Source organism: Plasmodium coatneyi, chromosome 11 (genome assembly GCF_001680005.1).
Source record: "Plasmodium coatneyi strain Hackeri chromosome 11, complete sequence".
In the NCBI taxonomy this organism is placed as follows: Eukaryota; Apicomplexa; class Aconoidasida; order Haemosporida; family Plasmodiidae; genus Plasmodium; species Plasmodium coatneyi.
In genome coordinates this window covers 2,067,275-2,083,905 of record NC_033566.1, presented here as the reverse complement: position 1 = coordinate 2,083,905, position 16,631 = coordinate 2,067,275, and the positions used below count along the sequence as shown (strand labels likewise).

At 39.8% G+C, this 16,631-nt stretch overlaps 5 protein-coding genes across 5 annotated transcripts; 4 read left to right on the top strand and 1 right to left on the bottom strand.

Moving 5' to 3' along the window:
- Positions 1-249: 249 nt before the first annotated feature.
- Positions 250-2,315, bottom strand: PCOAH_00036090 (Transporter protein; the record flags this gene model as incomplete). Its single annotated transcript, XM_020060400.1, has 7 exons — positions 250-438; positions 572-636; positions 767-854; positions 995-1,113; positions 1,352-1,493; positions 1,655-1,709; positions 1,906-2,315. The coding sequence occupies 7 exons, from the start codon at positions 2,313-2,315 to the stop codon at positions 250-252; spliced, it is 1,068 nt and encodes a 355-aa protein (XP_019915983.1).
- Positions 2,316-4,373: 2,058 nt separating this feature from the next.
- On the top strand, positions 4,374-5,941 carry PCOAH_00036080 (Citrate synthase-like; the record flags this gene model as incomplete). The annotated part of the gene is made up of 2 exons (XM_020060399.1): positions 4,374-4,560; positions 4,692-5,941. The coding sequence occupies 2 exons, from the start codon at positions 4,374-4,376 to the stop codon at positions 5,939-5,941; spliced, it is 1,437 nt and encodes a 478-aa protein (XP_019915630.1).
- A 1,130-nt stretch (positions 5,942-7,071) lies between these two features.
- Positions 7,072-8,892, top strand: PCOAH_00036070 (KIR protein; the record flags this gene model as incomplete). The annotated part of the gene is made up of 2 exons (XM_020060398.1): positions 7,072-7,095; positions 7,222-8,892. The coding sequence occupies 2 exons, from the start codon at positions 7,072-7,074 to the stop codon at positions 8,890-8,892; spliced, it is 1,695 nt and encodes a 564-aa protein (XP_019915620.1).
- Positions 8,893-10,839: 1,947 nt separating this feature from the next.
- Positions 10,840-12,387, top strand: PCOAH_00036060 (KIR protein; the record flags this gene model as incomplete). The annotated part of the gene is made up of 4 exons (XM_020060397.1): positions 10,840-10,842; positions 10,954-11,659; positions 11,938-12,062; positions 12,223-12,387. 4 exons carry the CDS (start codon positions 10,840-10,842, stop codon positions 12,385-12,387), a joined length of 999 nt encoding a protein of 332 aa, XP_019915767.1.
- Positions 12,388-13,931: 1,544 nt separating this feature from the next.
- On the top strand, positions 13,932-15,920 carry PCOAH_00036050 (KIR protein; the record flags this gene model as incomplete). Its single annotated transcript, XM_020060396.1, has 3 exons — positions 13,932-13,946; positions 14,150-14,896; positions 15,102-15,920. The coding sequence occupies 3 exons, from the start codon at positions 13,932-13,934 to the stop codon at positions 15,918-15,920; spliced, it is 1,581 nt and encodes a 526-aa protein (XP_019915921.1).
- Between the last annotated feature and the right edge of the window lie 711 nt (positions 15,921-16,631).

Sequence of the window (16,631 nt, the reverse complement as noted above, 5' to 3'; positions counted from 1 at the left end):
CTTACTAACGTGTGTTACTAATGTGTGTTGTTCACGTGGGATTAGGATGCTCCCCCGAGGCAGCTCTGCCATTTATGTGGGCGTTTGAAAATGTGTTTCCCCCGTTTCTCCTTTTTAATCACACTGGAGGGATTCTGCTTGTGGGATGAACTCCGCTCGGAGGTCCTTCACAAATGGGTCTTGGGCAGTGATTAAAAAGATATGGCGCCTTGCAAGCCTCCTCAACTTGTTGACTGTGCCGAGGCGAGATCAATGTTCGTGGTGGTGGTTACTGATGTGGCCGTAACCCTGATCGTGACTCTTCGCGTGAGTGTGGGGGGCGAAGTGTTGCGTCACCAAAATGAGAAGGAAGGCAATTACGCAGGAGGAGCAGAAGCTCAACCATTTGGCCAATCGTATCTTGCGACTGAACTTTTGCTTTATTTCGTTTAACAAAATCTGCAAAGAGGGGGGTGGCGGAAATAAGCATGTTGGCGGAGGTGATTATCTATATAACTACCCATATGTCTACATATATATATGTGTGCGTGTTCTTTTTTTTTTTTTTTTTGAATTCTTCCTTTGGGCGCACCTCGCATCCAATGAAGAGCAGGGTCCCGATAGAAACAGCGTTAATCAGGCACGTGACCTTTTCACCTGCAAGCGGGGAGGAAAGACAAAGGGCGCATTGACACATTGACACATTGGCATATATGCACACGGATGCAATACGAGTAGATCTGTACACACGTATGGAAAGGGTAGGTAATGCCCCATGTGAAAGTACCCGAAGATTTTATTAGGTGCCCAATGATTATCCCAAGAGGCGAGGAAAAAATGAAAATGATTAGCAGGATGATCTTCAGGTTTTTGCTCTGCGTGGTAATATAGGGGGGGTTGTAACATAAAGCGGCGTACTGATAAAGCGGTGGTAACCATGCAACGGACATACAAAACATGCACACGCAACGATGTGCAATCAGATACTTCTGCACACACCGGCCAGTCAACTTACTATGTTGTTCTGGTTCAACGAAAGGGCGACCGTCACCCCTGCGATCCACTTGTGCGACAAAATACAAAAGGAGTTTATAAACACAAAGTTAGCATCGTCTGACGTTCCAACAATCATTCCTGGGAGGGGAAAAAAAAAAAGCGCCGTTAAAAATGTACATACAAAATGACTTATAGGAGGGGGTAAATATCCCACTAAATGTTCCTCCCATGACACAGCAGTGCGCAGTCTAGCTACGCTTGTAAGGGAGAGCAAGGACATCACACTCCAACGGTTAGATGATGAAGCGGTTAAGCGAAAGAATCTCACAAAATGTACTGTCGCTCCGATCGCTGAACTGTTGTCCTCTTTGCCTACCTTCAATGCACGAATGCACCGCCAGTGATATGGTCAGAAAAAACGACTGCAGTGTTAGCACGTGAAGGAACTTTACAATGTTCTGTTGCTTCTTGAAATGTTCGCTGTCGCATGCGTGGTGGTACTGATGTTCGTTCACCGTCTGGAGGGAGAGGGTAGAAGGAGTTGCGTTATGTGCACAGTTGAAGGGGTGACTACGTTACGAAATTGAAAAAATGAGAAATGGCGTGGGGTTCGTTTAACTCACGGGTAGGTGGTCCCACCGGTATACGACCAACAACCACACGATCGATCTGAACTTACCACGCTGTGCATCTCGATGTTCATGGAGTCGCCCTTCATGCTTTGGTGCTTGTTTCTGCGAGGAGGAGAAAAACAAATAAGGAGCAGAAGCAATGTGTTGTATTCCTCTGGTGGGGGTATCACTCAGTTCTAGGTGCATTTTCACCCATACAGTATACAGATGGGGAGTTGCCCACGCTAGGGTGGGGTAAGACATCCAAGGTAATGCTTCTCCCTCTCTCACACCACGATCGCGTGACAATGGAACCTACTTGGCAAAATTATCTTCCAGCATGGACTTGACATTGTCGTTCACCACACAGCACATGTTCCCATCCACAGGAAGAACATATTCCAATGCCAGTTGCATAGCAAAGCCAATAAAAACGAATAAAAAAATGAACAGCGTTTTAGCTTCTGGGTCGGAAGAATTAAATAAAACAATATGGTTGTGAGAAGTGACTATCATAATCGTCTCGGGGAGGAGGTGAAACATCACGATGGAAAATATGAACCCCGAACCAAAGCAGTTCAAATTGGATAGGATGCCCTTTATTCTATTCTCATGCTCAGCATTCTTTCTGTTCCCGAGGAGACCTATCAGGTATGGGATGGAGCATCCGAACGTTGCCACGCACAGGAAGGTGAAGATGCAAATAGCCTTCGCCAGCAGCAGATCCATTTTATCACACTAAGGAAGGGGTAGACGGTGCTAGCTGGTGGTAGAATGGAAAACAGACGGTCCCTCTTGCGTATCCCTGTAGATTTGTGCGATGTGTTTACACCTTCTTCTATGCCTTCAGACAGAAGTAGCGCCTACTGCCGTGGCTCCCTTCTCACAAAACTTCCCCCAAACTTGCTTTTTTTATCTCTCTCTCTGTCCAACGTTTCTTCTACTTGTCTGCAAAAAATGCGAAGGAGTCATACAAATTGGGAGCTACAAAAATGGAGAAAAATGGGATAAGTTGCGGTGCAGAGTCCACCACTCAGGAGGGTGCAGTAATGTGATGCTAACGCTGGAGCTGCTTTTACCCACCAGTGAAAGAGATGAATGGGGTGCGGCGGCGGCAGAGGCAGGGCGAAACGGTGAGAAGTGCCTCCGATCGGGGGGTGCCTTCCTGTGTAAAATTATGTGTATAAATGTGCGTGTATATACACACATCAGTCATGTGCGTTCCTGAACTGGTTAACACACAAACGGATAAATCGTTTTATCGACTTAAAGGTAAAAAGGAGCTTCCACTGGCCAATACACCCACTCAACTAATTGGGACAATGCCTGGTAGGCGCTCAAACAAAAACAAAAAAAAAAAAAAAAAAAAAAAATGCATACATACGTACATACATACGTACATACATACGAACGTACGTACGTAGAATGTATATATTTAAACACACGATGGCAAAATTTTTACGACAATGATGATACGGCGAACGTCGTGTGTTGACGATTCGCTTCGTTTAAAAACAAAATGCGATGCGTTATTTTTCCCCTTTGTTAAACTCCATTTTTAAAGTGGAAGGTTAACATAACTGTAGCTGTTAAGGTTAATCAAAGGAGATAACAATTTCGCAAACACTCCTGTTGTAATTTTTTAGAAAGGGAGAACCAAACTGAAAAGAAACGAAACGAAATTAAATGAAACAAAAAAAAAAAAAAAAAAAAAAAAAAATTTTTTTTTTTTTTTCCCGCATCCATGGGCGCTGTTCGAAGGTATACTTTAGTTGGTCCGTTGGTATTCTTTCCGTGGAATAGGGGTTCCATTGTCCGCTGTGCGGAATGGGCAGGCGATGAAGTACGGGGGAAAGTCAATCGTGGAGAGGCGTAGAGGATGGAATCACGGCATGATGGGGGGAGAGCATATATACTTGCACACATACATAGTACCATACGTACGTTTGGTATGAAGGCACCTACATTCGTTTTTGCCCTGTGCGGTGGATGAATTTTTTCCAGTGCGACACCGCTTGCGTGCGCATCCCCCCGTGCAGTCGCCGCAAAGGGGCAAACTCGACAAACGGGACGAACACAACGAACACAACGAACTCCGTGTGAACAGCATTTAAACGGAGAAACATTTTTCCTGCCCATCCGTGTACTCTTACACAGCACATCCTCAATATAGTGAGAATTTTTTTTTTTTTTTTTTTTTTTTTTGTTCTTGTGGCCGAAGTGGAGTTAGAGTCCACTCATTCTAACGCACATAAGATGTTCGAGCAAACGCTACACGGGTTGCCATTTTTTTTATCCGAGGAGGCATCTTAATGGAACAAACAAATGAACAGCCTCTATCACCACAATCCACTCTAGTGAAGTTCCATTTAAGCCCACCACACGTCTGTACACTTAACAGGAAAGGAAAAAACAACAACACACATTGGAGTCTGTCCTTGTGGTGGCCAAGTACGAACGTGTGTAACTACAACACCCTTTAATGATTTTTAACGAGAGGAGAAAAAATGAATCAATGGTAGGGATGGTCTAATTATTTAACTGTGCGTGTTCTCCATCATGTTTGTGCAATTGTAGTAGGGGCAGGGGGAATTAAAAAAGAAAAAAAAGAACCTACCATAGTAGACTTTCCCTTCAAGGTGGTAAGGAGTAAATCCACACAACTTACCTGTGCATACACCATCCCAATGAACCTACTCTTCTGAGTAGTTAACCCTAACGTGGATAATTAACTAAGTGCCGCACTTCCCCCATTGGAAAAAACAAAACGAGCGTTTCTACATCAGCATGCGTAGTTTGAAGCGTGCCCTTTCCACCATCAGGGGCAGCGAATTCCGCCCTCTTAATAATCCGGTGTATCTGATAAGAAGACATTCTTATCATCCTCATAAGAATGGGGACCGGGCCGAGAGCACCTGCGGGCGTCCAGAACCATGCGTCATGCTGGAGTCGGAAATTTTCTTGGAGTTCAAAGGTGTCTAATGAGTGGAGGGGGGGCAGAGTGGGAAGTGACCCCCTCAGTTCTGTGCAAAGTACATACCATGATACACATAATTGGCAATCCTGAACATATCTCAACTCGTGCACATCCTTCCATCCCGGTAGGTCACTTCTACAGAGGAATGAACGTGCGGGACCTGTGCAAACGGGCTACATTCGATGAAGTTATTTTTTTATTCCTACGTAAGCGATGGCCAAACGGGAATGAAGTGAAGCGAAAAAATTGTTACGTGCAAAATGAATTAGACCGTTTTTGCGAAAGGAATGTCCAAGAAATGGGAAGGCTGCTTCAGACTTCGGACCCCTTGGAGCTGATACGGATAGCCCTACTGAAGTTTTCTCACCAAGCAGAAACAGAAACAGAAACAAAAACAGAACGCAGCGATGATCCCCTTTTTAATTACCTCAAAATATTAGCTGCATCTGTGAAGTTACTCCTGCGGTGGGGTCATTCCCAGTTGGGTTCTCCACCCGTGAAGGACTACGTAGATTTCTCTTCCTTCCTCATTGATGCGTACCCCATGGGGGGGAGAGAAGTAGACTTCCACAACAGAGTAAAAGAAGACGGTGCAGGAAATCTGAACGCTTCACGCCAGATGAATGAACCCAAAGGAGAAACCCTTACTCCCCACCCGTGGAGGGAAGAAAAAATAAAACTGCTAAATGCCTTCCTCCTATGCATGTGTGAACAGGGGATCAATGAGAATACCTTCTTTGTTCGCATGCTCAGTAGTGTACAGCGCCACAATTATTTCAGTTTATGTGTCTCTGCTAGTACATTCTACATCGATGCATTCAGGAACGCTGATCTGTGCCACTCGTTGGAGGGATTCCTCAGGTTTGTGGTCCCTTCGGTAGGAAGCGCTAAGCGGGCAGACCATAGCCAGCCTTGTAAACACCGTGAACCAGAAGGGGGGCAACTTCCCCAGGGAGACCACTTGGACGACGCGATCGCCTCACCCCCCAACGTGGATTTCTTCTTTCACAAGGGAAACTCCTACAAGGAAAAGAACGCTCTCCTTAAAGCACACCTGACCGAATACTGCAACAACACATCTGAGAAGAATCTCCACTACCTAAAGCAATTCGAGCAAGTGGAAGAATTCTTTTTAAAGAACCAAAACAAACACGCCTCCTGCTACTACTACCCCCTCTTGATATTTCACCTTTTAAGTCTACCTCTTCCTTTACTACCGTCTGTTTTTTTCATAATGAGACTACTCTCCTTTACTGCTCACCGACAGGAACAGATTGAAAACAACAAGCTGGTGAAGTATGCGGGGGTTTACGTGGGGGTGCCACCCAGAGGGAACCACATGCAGACATCACATCGTGGTGCCACATCGCTACAATGAGGTACCTCCCCCGTTTTTGTTCTTTTCAAGGGGGGTGAAGAGTCTGCTCTTCCTTCTAGTTTAGTTGCACCGAGGGAAGTTCTCACCCGGTTGGTGTGGTCGCATAATTTATTTATTTTATTTTTTTTTTTTTTGCCTGCCTATCCAAACGGTAGAGGGACCAACCTGTCGCGTAACGCTACACCTGCAAAGGGAACAAAAAAGATATATACATATATGTATGTGTATAAAATGCATGTCTATATCACCCCTTCCAACTTAACACCCCTCCTTCAGTACACTTCCTTCTTCCATTTCCACCCCACCTACCACCTCCTTCCCGTAGTATAATCTTTTACCTTCGTGCATAAAGAACACCTTCTTTGGAAAGAACAATTTTGGAGGAAGGAACAACAGTAGAAATAGCAATAAAAGAAACAGAAAAAAAGGATCATTCACACGAGAAATGGACACCTTAACAACAGACACTTGTACAATAGGTGACTCTTCCACATTATATTCTATTCCATACACCACGACTACTTCATCCTCTAGATGATCATCATCATCTAGACGAAAAAAAAGTGTTTTTAAATGAAAGAAAAAAAAAAAAAAAGGAAAAAAAAAATTTCCCCATACTTATCATATATATATTTATATATTCTGTACGTGAACACACATATATATATATATGGAAGGAAGAAACACACATGTTAATATAAACTTACTATATACAAAAATGTACATACAGAATGGCAGGTCCCCACGAAGTAATGACGGTAACCTCACCTTCCCCCATCCCTTCTATTTTTTTAAAATGACTAACCCAATTTTATTCTGTTATTTAAATACATTTCCTTCCTACATTTCTTACTTCACTCATATGTGCACATATAATGATGTCGATGTGCATATGTGAGTATGTGCGTTATCGTTGTTCGGGAAACTGTGCAATATATATATAGGGAATAAAGGATCTGTTTGATGCACATGTGTTCTTGCTAATTATAATTAATATGGGAACAAATCGGCGAAAATAGAAACGCATCCCCCTTTTTATTTCGATACATGTGAGCACGCACACACATATAAGGGGAAACAATTTCTAACTTAAATTTATTACATATACATAGAAGGATGTGCAATGGACAATGGCAGGGGATACATTATTAGTGGTTAGTTTCTTTCATCCTTATCATGAATAGTTATATATGGAACACGAAGTAGATTATGTATCATTCAATAGATAGAAAAGAGTGGGGAATACGTATTTACACATGTCGCTAATTCCATACTTTTAGGGACAAGTAGCTGATATGTTACCCTCAGAGGGAACATATGCCCTATTCAAGGAACCCAGTGAGTGCCGCAGGAGAGCCAATGCCCCGGAGTGTAACACAGAATTAATAAAGGATGTGGGGACTGCATTAAAGGCACTCCAAATTAAGGATAAAGACTTGCCCAGTCACATTGTGCAGAACTGGCATTATGCATGTACAACCAAGGAGGGTGGCTCCCCGTACTATGATCTCTGTTATTTTTTTTACTATTGGTTGGGTACTCAAGTGAAGGAAAAAATGACCGAGAATTATGATTTTAAGTATGCCATGGAAGGGGCTTACCACCATCTGAAGAGTACTAATTGTGATAATAAATGCACTAATATATATAGGGATATTAGCGATGCCTTCTTCAAGAAGAGTAAAGAACTGTTCGATTACAATTATAATTATAAAATCCTAACACAGGGAGGAAGTAGTAATAAATGTTCCTTGTATGAGAAATTAAGCACGACATTAGCGAAAGCGAGGGATGAATATTCGTGGTTAGGGCGTATATGTGGTAGTGAGGATAGTTCTAATTCATATTGTGCAAAATTTCAGGGAGGAAATGGGGGGTGGGAATATCAGGAGCCGAACGCATTAGCAGAAGTACCATGTGAAGAAGAAGACACCTTCGAAGACGACACCGAAGATGATCTGGACGAAGACGACCTCGACGAGGAAGACGACGAAGATGACGTCGAAAAAAAGGAGGACAAACTAACAGCGACGGAGGAACAGGAATTGAAGAGTTCAGGTTTAGGGAAGGAGTATGGATATTTAGGTGATAGTAGGGAGACCGACTGTGTTTCTTACAATAGTTACCCTCTAGAAAGTATAAAAGAAAAAGTAGAGAGTGTGTTGGGGAGTAATCACATTAGTGAGGACTATGCAGAAAAAATAGTGACTGCCTGGTGTTTCGCACATTGGAAAAAGGAGGCTAGGAGTTCTGCTGACAGTGATTGGTGCTACTATTTTTACTACTGGTTAGGAACAAAAGTGTGGGAAAGGGTGATGGACAAAAATGAGTTCTTTACGACTATGGACCAAATATACCAACACCTACGGGGCTCTAATACTGATGGTAAGTGCAATCATATGTATAAAAAAATAAAGAAATCGGACTTCAAACGAATGGAAAAAATATTTGATTACTACAAGGACCATCAGCTTATAAAGCATGAACTGAATAAGTATGGGAACGACAACCATTGCAAATTAGCATACTCCAAATACTTAAAAGAAGCTCTTAAAGCTTATGAAAAAATAAAATCTAAATGCCCAGAGGGTGGTACTACACATCCTTATTGTAACGACTTCAACACAAAATATAAACAACAGTTGTATGATGAACTGCAACAATTGGCCAAATGTAAAGTTGTGGACGATGCCACAAAGCCTACTAATCTTGTAGCACATGGACCGCAACCCGATGTAAAGGATATGGGGCCCAAACCCCCTTCAGAACCTGAATTAAGGGTCACGGAACAATCTGCTACATTAGATCATGGAAGAGGGGGTGGTGGTGGTCACACCACTGCTACTGCTACTGATGATAGTGGCGTTGTACCTGGTGTCACTTCTGCATTAGGAGTAGTAGCAGTTCCATTCATCACATTCCTTTTATATAAAGTAAGTATACAATTATAATAGAGCTACATACATACTGATATATATATACATGTTCCCAAACATCCTCTTCCACCATTCCATTCCGTCCCTTTCCTTCTTTAGTACACTTCCTTACCATCTTTGTTACGTAACTCTTATTCTGGAGGAGGAAGTAGGAAAAAAAGGGAGGGGAGGAGGTCCGCCATTAGAAGAGAATTTAATGAGTTAGAGGACGACGATCATTCCACAACGGAATATACGACAGATAATTTCACGCTTGGTACAATAACCGACTCCATGACGGAATATTCTATTCCATACACTACTTCATCCTCCAGATGAAAAAAAAAGCGCTTTTGGCGGAAGGTAAGAAAAGAAAAAAGGAAAAGAAAAAAGAAAGAAAAAAAGGAATAAAAAGAAAAAAAAAAAAAAACAGAAGTAAAGAGTAAATGAGTAAGTGGGTGTAAGGTTTCGCACTTAGGGGGGGTTGGATTTAAGGCGTGTATAGGATTTCACACTTTAGGGGTGTGTGCATGTAGGATTTCGCATTTTAGGGTGTGTGTGTGTAGGATTTCGCATTTTAGGGTTTGTATAGGATTTCTCATTTAAGGGTGTGTATAGCATTTTGCATTTTAGGGGTGTATGTGTAGGATTTCGCATTTTAGGGTGTGAGGTTTCGCACATAGGTTTTATGATTTCATACATAAGGTTCAGGGATTCAGGTTTTAGGAGGAACAATGTGGACTAGGGTTTAGCTGTTTCAGGGCGTAAGGACAAGAATGACTTTCTAAGGGAAAGTACCCTTACTTTCCTTAGACCTTCCTTCCTTCCTTAGATCCCTTTAGTTCTTTAGACATCGTTCCTTCCATACATATTTCTTTTAGCATACTGCTGAAAAATCCATACTTCATATGAAGGCAGAAATGACATACATATCCAATGCCGTGGGCAATACACGCACCTTCATTTATTGTTCATGATCCTACATTATAGTGACTGCATAAATGACAAGCGATCCCTATATACACGTGTATGACCATTTACATATATAATAGCATTTTACTCATTAAGAAGAGGAAATCAGGAATATCAACCCCCACACTCCCTTAAGGTGGAAATAAAGAGGGGAAAGATATATATGACGTGTAAAATGTAATGTACAATTAGGAGGAAGGGTGAAACGGCTAAAATAACACAACGTATATCTTATGTAAGAGTTATTCACAGTTATTTTAACTGAGGATAAGAAGAAGGAAGAAGGGTTCTTATTTCTATGTTATTGTGAAGAGGAATAAAAGGGATAAAGTGCATAATATTCTTATGATATAGATGGTATTCCCTTCTGTTGGTAATTTAATTACTTCCTTCTTAACTACATTCCCCGTATATCCTTTTTTTCATGAATTCACACGCTCCCTTCATTATGTATTGATAAATATGTACACATTTAAAAAAGGGAAAGGTATTATGTTTATTAACTATACGTACGTTCACAGTTTCCAATAACCCCCTTTTAAATAAGAATAGAACATAAATCATTAGTGCGCGCCGAAGTTTTCAGTTCAAAGGAGAAATTGCGCTTCTGAGAACAGAACAGCGGAACCATATAAATAGGAACATAATACTTTGCGCCGTCACCCACAGTCGAATAATATAGCACATAGATAAGGGGTATATGGGAATTTTGCTCCTTCCCCTTTATTCTGCCGTTATAGCACAATCGTTCATAATTCTAATTTAATTATGTATATATAATGATATGGCAAATATATACCATATAATAGCATTGGCTAGAAATTGAACAATGTATATTAATTAGGGGAAGTCAAAATTTAATATACACAATCAATGGAAGAAAGTAAAATTTGTTGTAAATTCCTTATATATGTGAATATGTGAATAATTTTTAACATAAATATATTATATATGGACAGTATAATAAAGAAACATGGCGAAGCCTGTACACATTCATTTCTTCTGTTCAAAATGGTTACGTACATATTACACACGCAGTATTTTAGACACAACATATTGAGAACACAAGAATGCATATGAACATATGTACTCACACGTCCCACTTCTTGCTAATTGCGCTTATAGGACCTATGTTTGGATGATTTACCTTCTGGGAAGGTATATAAGGAATTGAGGGAGAATGCAGATAGTAATTCTTGCAGATGTACTGGAGCAATAAGAAGTGAACTGCAGCATTTTACTTCTATGGACAAATATAAGGACAGATTTGTAAGGGCTTGTTGTTACGCGCTAACAATGGGAAATACAGAGGAACTGTCCTATAAAAAACACTGTGGTTTTTTATATTATTGGATAGGTGATATAATTAGGAAGGAACTTACAGAAATCGAACATTTTACCTTCTATAATGCCATAACGCTAGTACATGGTGCACTAAGGAAACTCAATTTTAAGGATGCGTGTACGTATGTATATCCCACAATTAGTAAAGACATATTCAGCAATATGCGAATAATATATGATTATTCCCAAGACTATAAAGATATAGAGACATATATAGAAAGAAGTGTAAACACATGTCTCCGAACGTATAAAAAATATGTGGAAGGTGCTGCAGGGGCCTGCACTGCAATGAACGGAGCATGCGCTGCAAGAAACACACTAGGGAAGGAGTATTGTACCCTATTCCAACAAGTATGCAGGAATAATAATAATTCTGGTAGTGGAAAAATTCCAACACCATCAGCTCTACTAGCTCAACTGGAACAGAAACTGCTGGAACAACAACAACAGCAGCAGAATCAGCTCCAGGGAGCAGGAGAAACCTCAGGTTCGAACAAAAAAAAAAATAAAATAGTACACGTAATTAAAATGTTATTATGCAAGAAGAAGGAAGAAAAGAAGTGCAATGAATAGGAGGAAACTGCTCCTGCACCCACAAGGGTGTGCACACACATAGACAAACATACATTCTAATATTGCCACCACCATTACTCATGAATATATATACTTAAAACAATAGTCTCATCGCTTCCCCTACTCCTTATTCACCCTTTCCCTTCCCCCTTACCCTGTTCTCCCTTTCCTTCATTTATCACTCTGGTATAGGTCATAAAGCTGGTGCTGAAGGTCCAGATAAGCCAAAGGAAGCAGTAGGTAAGTATATCCAAAGGAAAAAAAGAAGAAGCAAAAGAGCATGTCAGAAAAGTGAAGGAAGCAACTACAACCTTGCAGTGCACAAGCACTCCACATCACATCATGTTGTTTGTTTCCCCCCCTTCCCCTTCTCTATTATACTTAACCGATACTGTTCGCTCTTTTGTACTTAGCCGACACCCATATATTTTTTCCTCTTTTCTTTTTTTTTTTTTGTATTTATTATTTACTCTTCAGGTCACCTTCATACTGCTAGCACCCAGAACCATGTTCCTGGTAAAGCTGGTTCTGGTTCACAAGTCCCAACAGAGACAAAGAAACTTGAAGAAGATGAAGTTATTCCCACCAGTGGTAATGGTATCGTCCCTGGTGTCTCTGCTGCTGGTGGACTTGCCGCAATAGGACTACCAACAGTTTTTTTTTTTCTATATAAAGTAAATATTATAATTACAGTGGAATTATATAAAAATATTTATTATTATTTCTTCCTTATTTAAAAATAAATGTAGAATAAACCGTGCTTTATTGTACATATATAATGAGCACATTATATATAATAACAATGTATATATTCACATATATATATAAATATATATATATGTAATACATATTTTTACACTCCCCTTCTTCTTTTTCCCTATTAGTATACCAATGTATTCTCGGGAATAAATGGCACACATAGGAGAAAAAAAGAAAGATCAACCGTCAGGAGTGAATTAAGGGCCTTTACGGACGACTCTTCCACAGAATACTCCACAGAAGCTTCAACAACATATTCGACAATAGGTTCTACGGACCATTCTACCATATATGATCGTGGTAGGCCACCATCTAGAAGGACAAATAATGGAAGAGAACATCTGCAAAGGCAGAATATCACTTATGGTCGTATGTGATGTGTACCATTAAATGTGATGTCCCGAAAGGGGTGATATAAATAACCGGGATGCTCATAAAGTGTACAAGGTTACAATGGCATGTCTTCCGTTTGTTCCTTTTTTTTTTTTTTTTTTTTTTTGTATTACGCGAAAGTGTTTACATATTCATGTGTAATTAATATGAGCCAAAAAAAAATTTTCAGTTTACAGAGGTGTTGGAAATTTTTTTGGCTCATTAATTACACATGAATAGGTAAACGCTTTCGCGCAATACAAAAATAAAAAGAAAAAAAAAAACGAAAAAATTACATACAGAAATTTACAAAGAATGATTAACATTGTAAGAAAAGGAAGGAAAAAAATAGGAAGTAACACAAATATTATAACACATTAATTGTATCGCTCAATGAAGAAAAGTGAAATATTGTTATTATATTTTACTCGAACCTATATGCCCCTTATTTTGCTTATGTCAAATATTTTGTAATAAATGGTCCAAATAAATTTCTCTATCATGAACATTTTCTTCCCTTTCACATTCCTCAAACGCTAATGAAGCGCAAATCAATCATTAGTGCGGGCCGAAATTTTCTGATAAAAAGGGGCGGAATTGCAACCTTATGTAAATACTAACGGAAGCATATAAATAATAGCATAGTGCACTGTATAATCATCTACTAGTCAATAATGTAACGGATGGGAGAAGAATTATTATATGAGGAATTCAATTTGTCCTTTTCTATTCTGCCATTACAACATATTCGTTTCTATTCTCCATTTAATTACTATACATATTACAATTTTGGATGCATATGTATATACCACATATTATTCATTGTTTGACAAATTGAACAATGTGCCACTTTTGGGAAAGTAAGGAATCTTGCTATTCGCCCACATATATAATCATGGAACGAATAATCATCATAGAGAGGGGGTATGAAAATTTTCCATACATGCATACTTCTTCCTATGCATAATTATGTGTATGAATGAATGAATAAATTATTCTTCACATAAAAGATATCAGTATTATAGGAATAGTACCACCACTGCAGAAGGAAAAAAATGGCGTCAGTACCAGTAAGGGTGAAAAAGCACAAAAGAGGGAAAATTATCCTTCTCTTCTCTGTGCTTACAGTTCATAATGGAATGTGTGCACATATAACAAATTGAAAGTAGCCCCTTAAAAAAAGAACAGAAAATGAAGAAGAGGACGGACATGTGGGAACATCCATTTCTACGCATGTTCCACATCATCCTGTTCAATTCTATATATTCTTTAGGACGGTCCTTCGAGTAATTTGGTCTCAAAGCAGATATATGATGGATTCCAAACAGGCAAAGAATGTCCCGCAGAGACAGCGCGGCCGGGGGAATTCAGTCAAGTGAAAATAGGAGTGGAGGGACTGTTGGGAGGACGCACGAACATTCCGAAGGCTGATGCCAATAAAATTGTGAAGAACTATTGTGACGCATGTGGGGGGATAAACAGAACAGAGAGAGGCCACTACTATGAACCGTGCTATTTGTTCTATTATTGGTTAGGTGATAAAATAAGGGGAAATTTGCTCGAGAATCATTCACTTAAGACGGTAATGGATGCAATTTATCAACAACTGGAGAAATTTCCGTGCACTAATAATTGCACTAAAATATACCGTGCTACCAGTGATACCCTCTTTGGCGGAAGTAAAAAAATGTTTGAGTTCGGTTATAACTATGAAGCATTCAAGAAGTGGAAGAAAAGTGAACCAAACGCCTGTTGGAAAGAATATGAAACACACTGGAAGGAAGCTAAAACAGCATATGAAAGTATGAATACTCACTGTGAAAGTGACGCAACTTGTAAGGCATTTAAGAGTAAATATGACACATATTTTAAGAATGGAGAAAAACCAACATTACCATGTGCAGCAATGTCTAAAGAAGTAGTCGCATCAGAAGACCAATCTGACGGAGACGACGAAGACGAGGACGATGATGATGAGGGGGACGACCACCTCGACTTCCTCAACGAAGACGACGAGGAGGTAAGTGTGTGAAGGAGGAAGAGAAGGTAGGAAGCATGGGAGGAGGTTGGTTTTCTTCCTTTCCTTTCCTTTTATTTTAGAATGAATAATATAGTACTATACATACAATGCTCTATTCACAGTGTATGTTAGTTTTAAAGGAATGTTCAAACACATAGGAATGTGCATATATGTACATTCTACTCAATTACATTTATATTTATAGGAGGGGAATCCATCTTTGGATCAATTACCCTCAAGAGCAATGTACTATAAAAGATTCTATGGAGGGTTGAATCTATGTAATGTGAGGGATTCATGGCCCGGAGTGGTGAAAGTTAAATTAGACGAACATCAGGATGTTAGGAGCTATACAGAAAAAATTGTTGAGGGATTGTGTTATGTGGATAAAATGAAGGAGACGGGCACCCCCCCGAACTACAATAAAGAGTATTGCGACTTTTTCTATTTTTGGGTGGGAAATATGTTATTGAACAAATTTGAGGATAGGGAATCATTCCGTAAAGCGATGAAGGCAGTTAAAGATGCTATGCAAAGTAGCTACACTAACCATAATTGCTCCTTCCGGTTCCCAACAAGGAGTAGGAAATATTTCAAACACTCGAAATATTTGTTTGATTATTACAAGGACAAAGATGTTATAAATAGCAGTGTGGACAGTGGGGAGAAGAATTGTGATAAGGTGTATTATAGGTACTTACAGAAAGCTATTTCTGCTTATAAATATATGGACAAAAAGTGTCCGGGGAAAAAGAAGAATTATTGGTGTGATGAATTTAAAATAATGTATGAAAAATGTAAGGGTGGACAGAACGGGGGTCTAGAGTGTAAAGTGACAAGTGAACCGGAACAATCATGTAAAGACTGGTCCAAACTTGAAGCAGGAGCACCCTTCCCTGACGAAATTTACCCCGGAAGTAACAGCACTATTACTGTTGTTGCCTCTTCTGCACTCGCCGTGCTGGGAACAGCATTCATAACTCTCTTCCTTTACAAGGTAAATGCAGTTACAGTAGAAATATGAGTAGGAGCATTTATTAATATTTTCCTTGTACTTAAGAATGAGAAATAGAAAATAAGGTGCTCCCTTTACATGTATTTCATACCCTATTTTTTTCTTTTCCTTTGCGAACATCCCATTTTAGTACACTCCGTTATTCCATCGGAAAAATAATTCCTCCAGAAGAAGAGGTAAAAGAGGAAGAGGTTCCACTAGACGTCACCACTTTGACGTATTAAGAGATTATGCTCCAAGGGAATATTTAACATCATACTATGATGTGCAATATACAACAACAAGAAATACTAGTACACAACAATGGCAAGAAGAATCGCAAGAACCATGGCAAGAACCATGGCAAGAACAATCGCAAGAATCACAAGAATCGCAAGAACCATGGCAAGAACAATCGCAAGAATCACAAGAATCGCAAGAACAATGGCAAGAATCACAAGAACAATGGCAAGAATCACAAGAACAATGGCAACGAAGGCAAGAACGAAGGAAACGCAGGCAACGAAGGCAAGAACAAAGGAAACGGAGGCAACAAAGGCAAGAGCAGAACGAACAACAGCAAGAACAAAGGCAACGGAGGCAAAGAAGCAACAGAAGAAGGAACATAGCTTACCATCGTATGTAGAACATCGTATGTAGAACATCGTATGTAGAACATCGTATGTAATGTTCCTCTTCTATTTATCATAGGCAGCATGTAATGTCTTCAAAATAATAAAT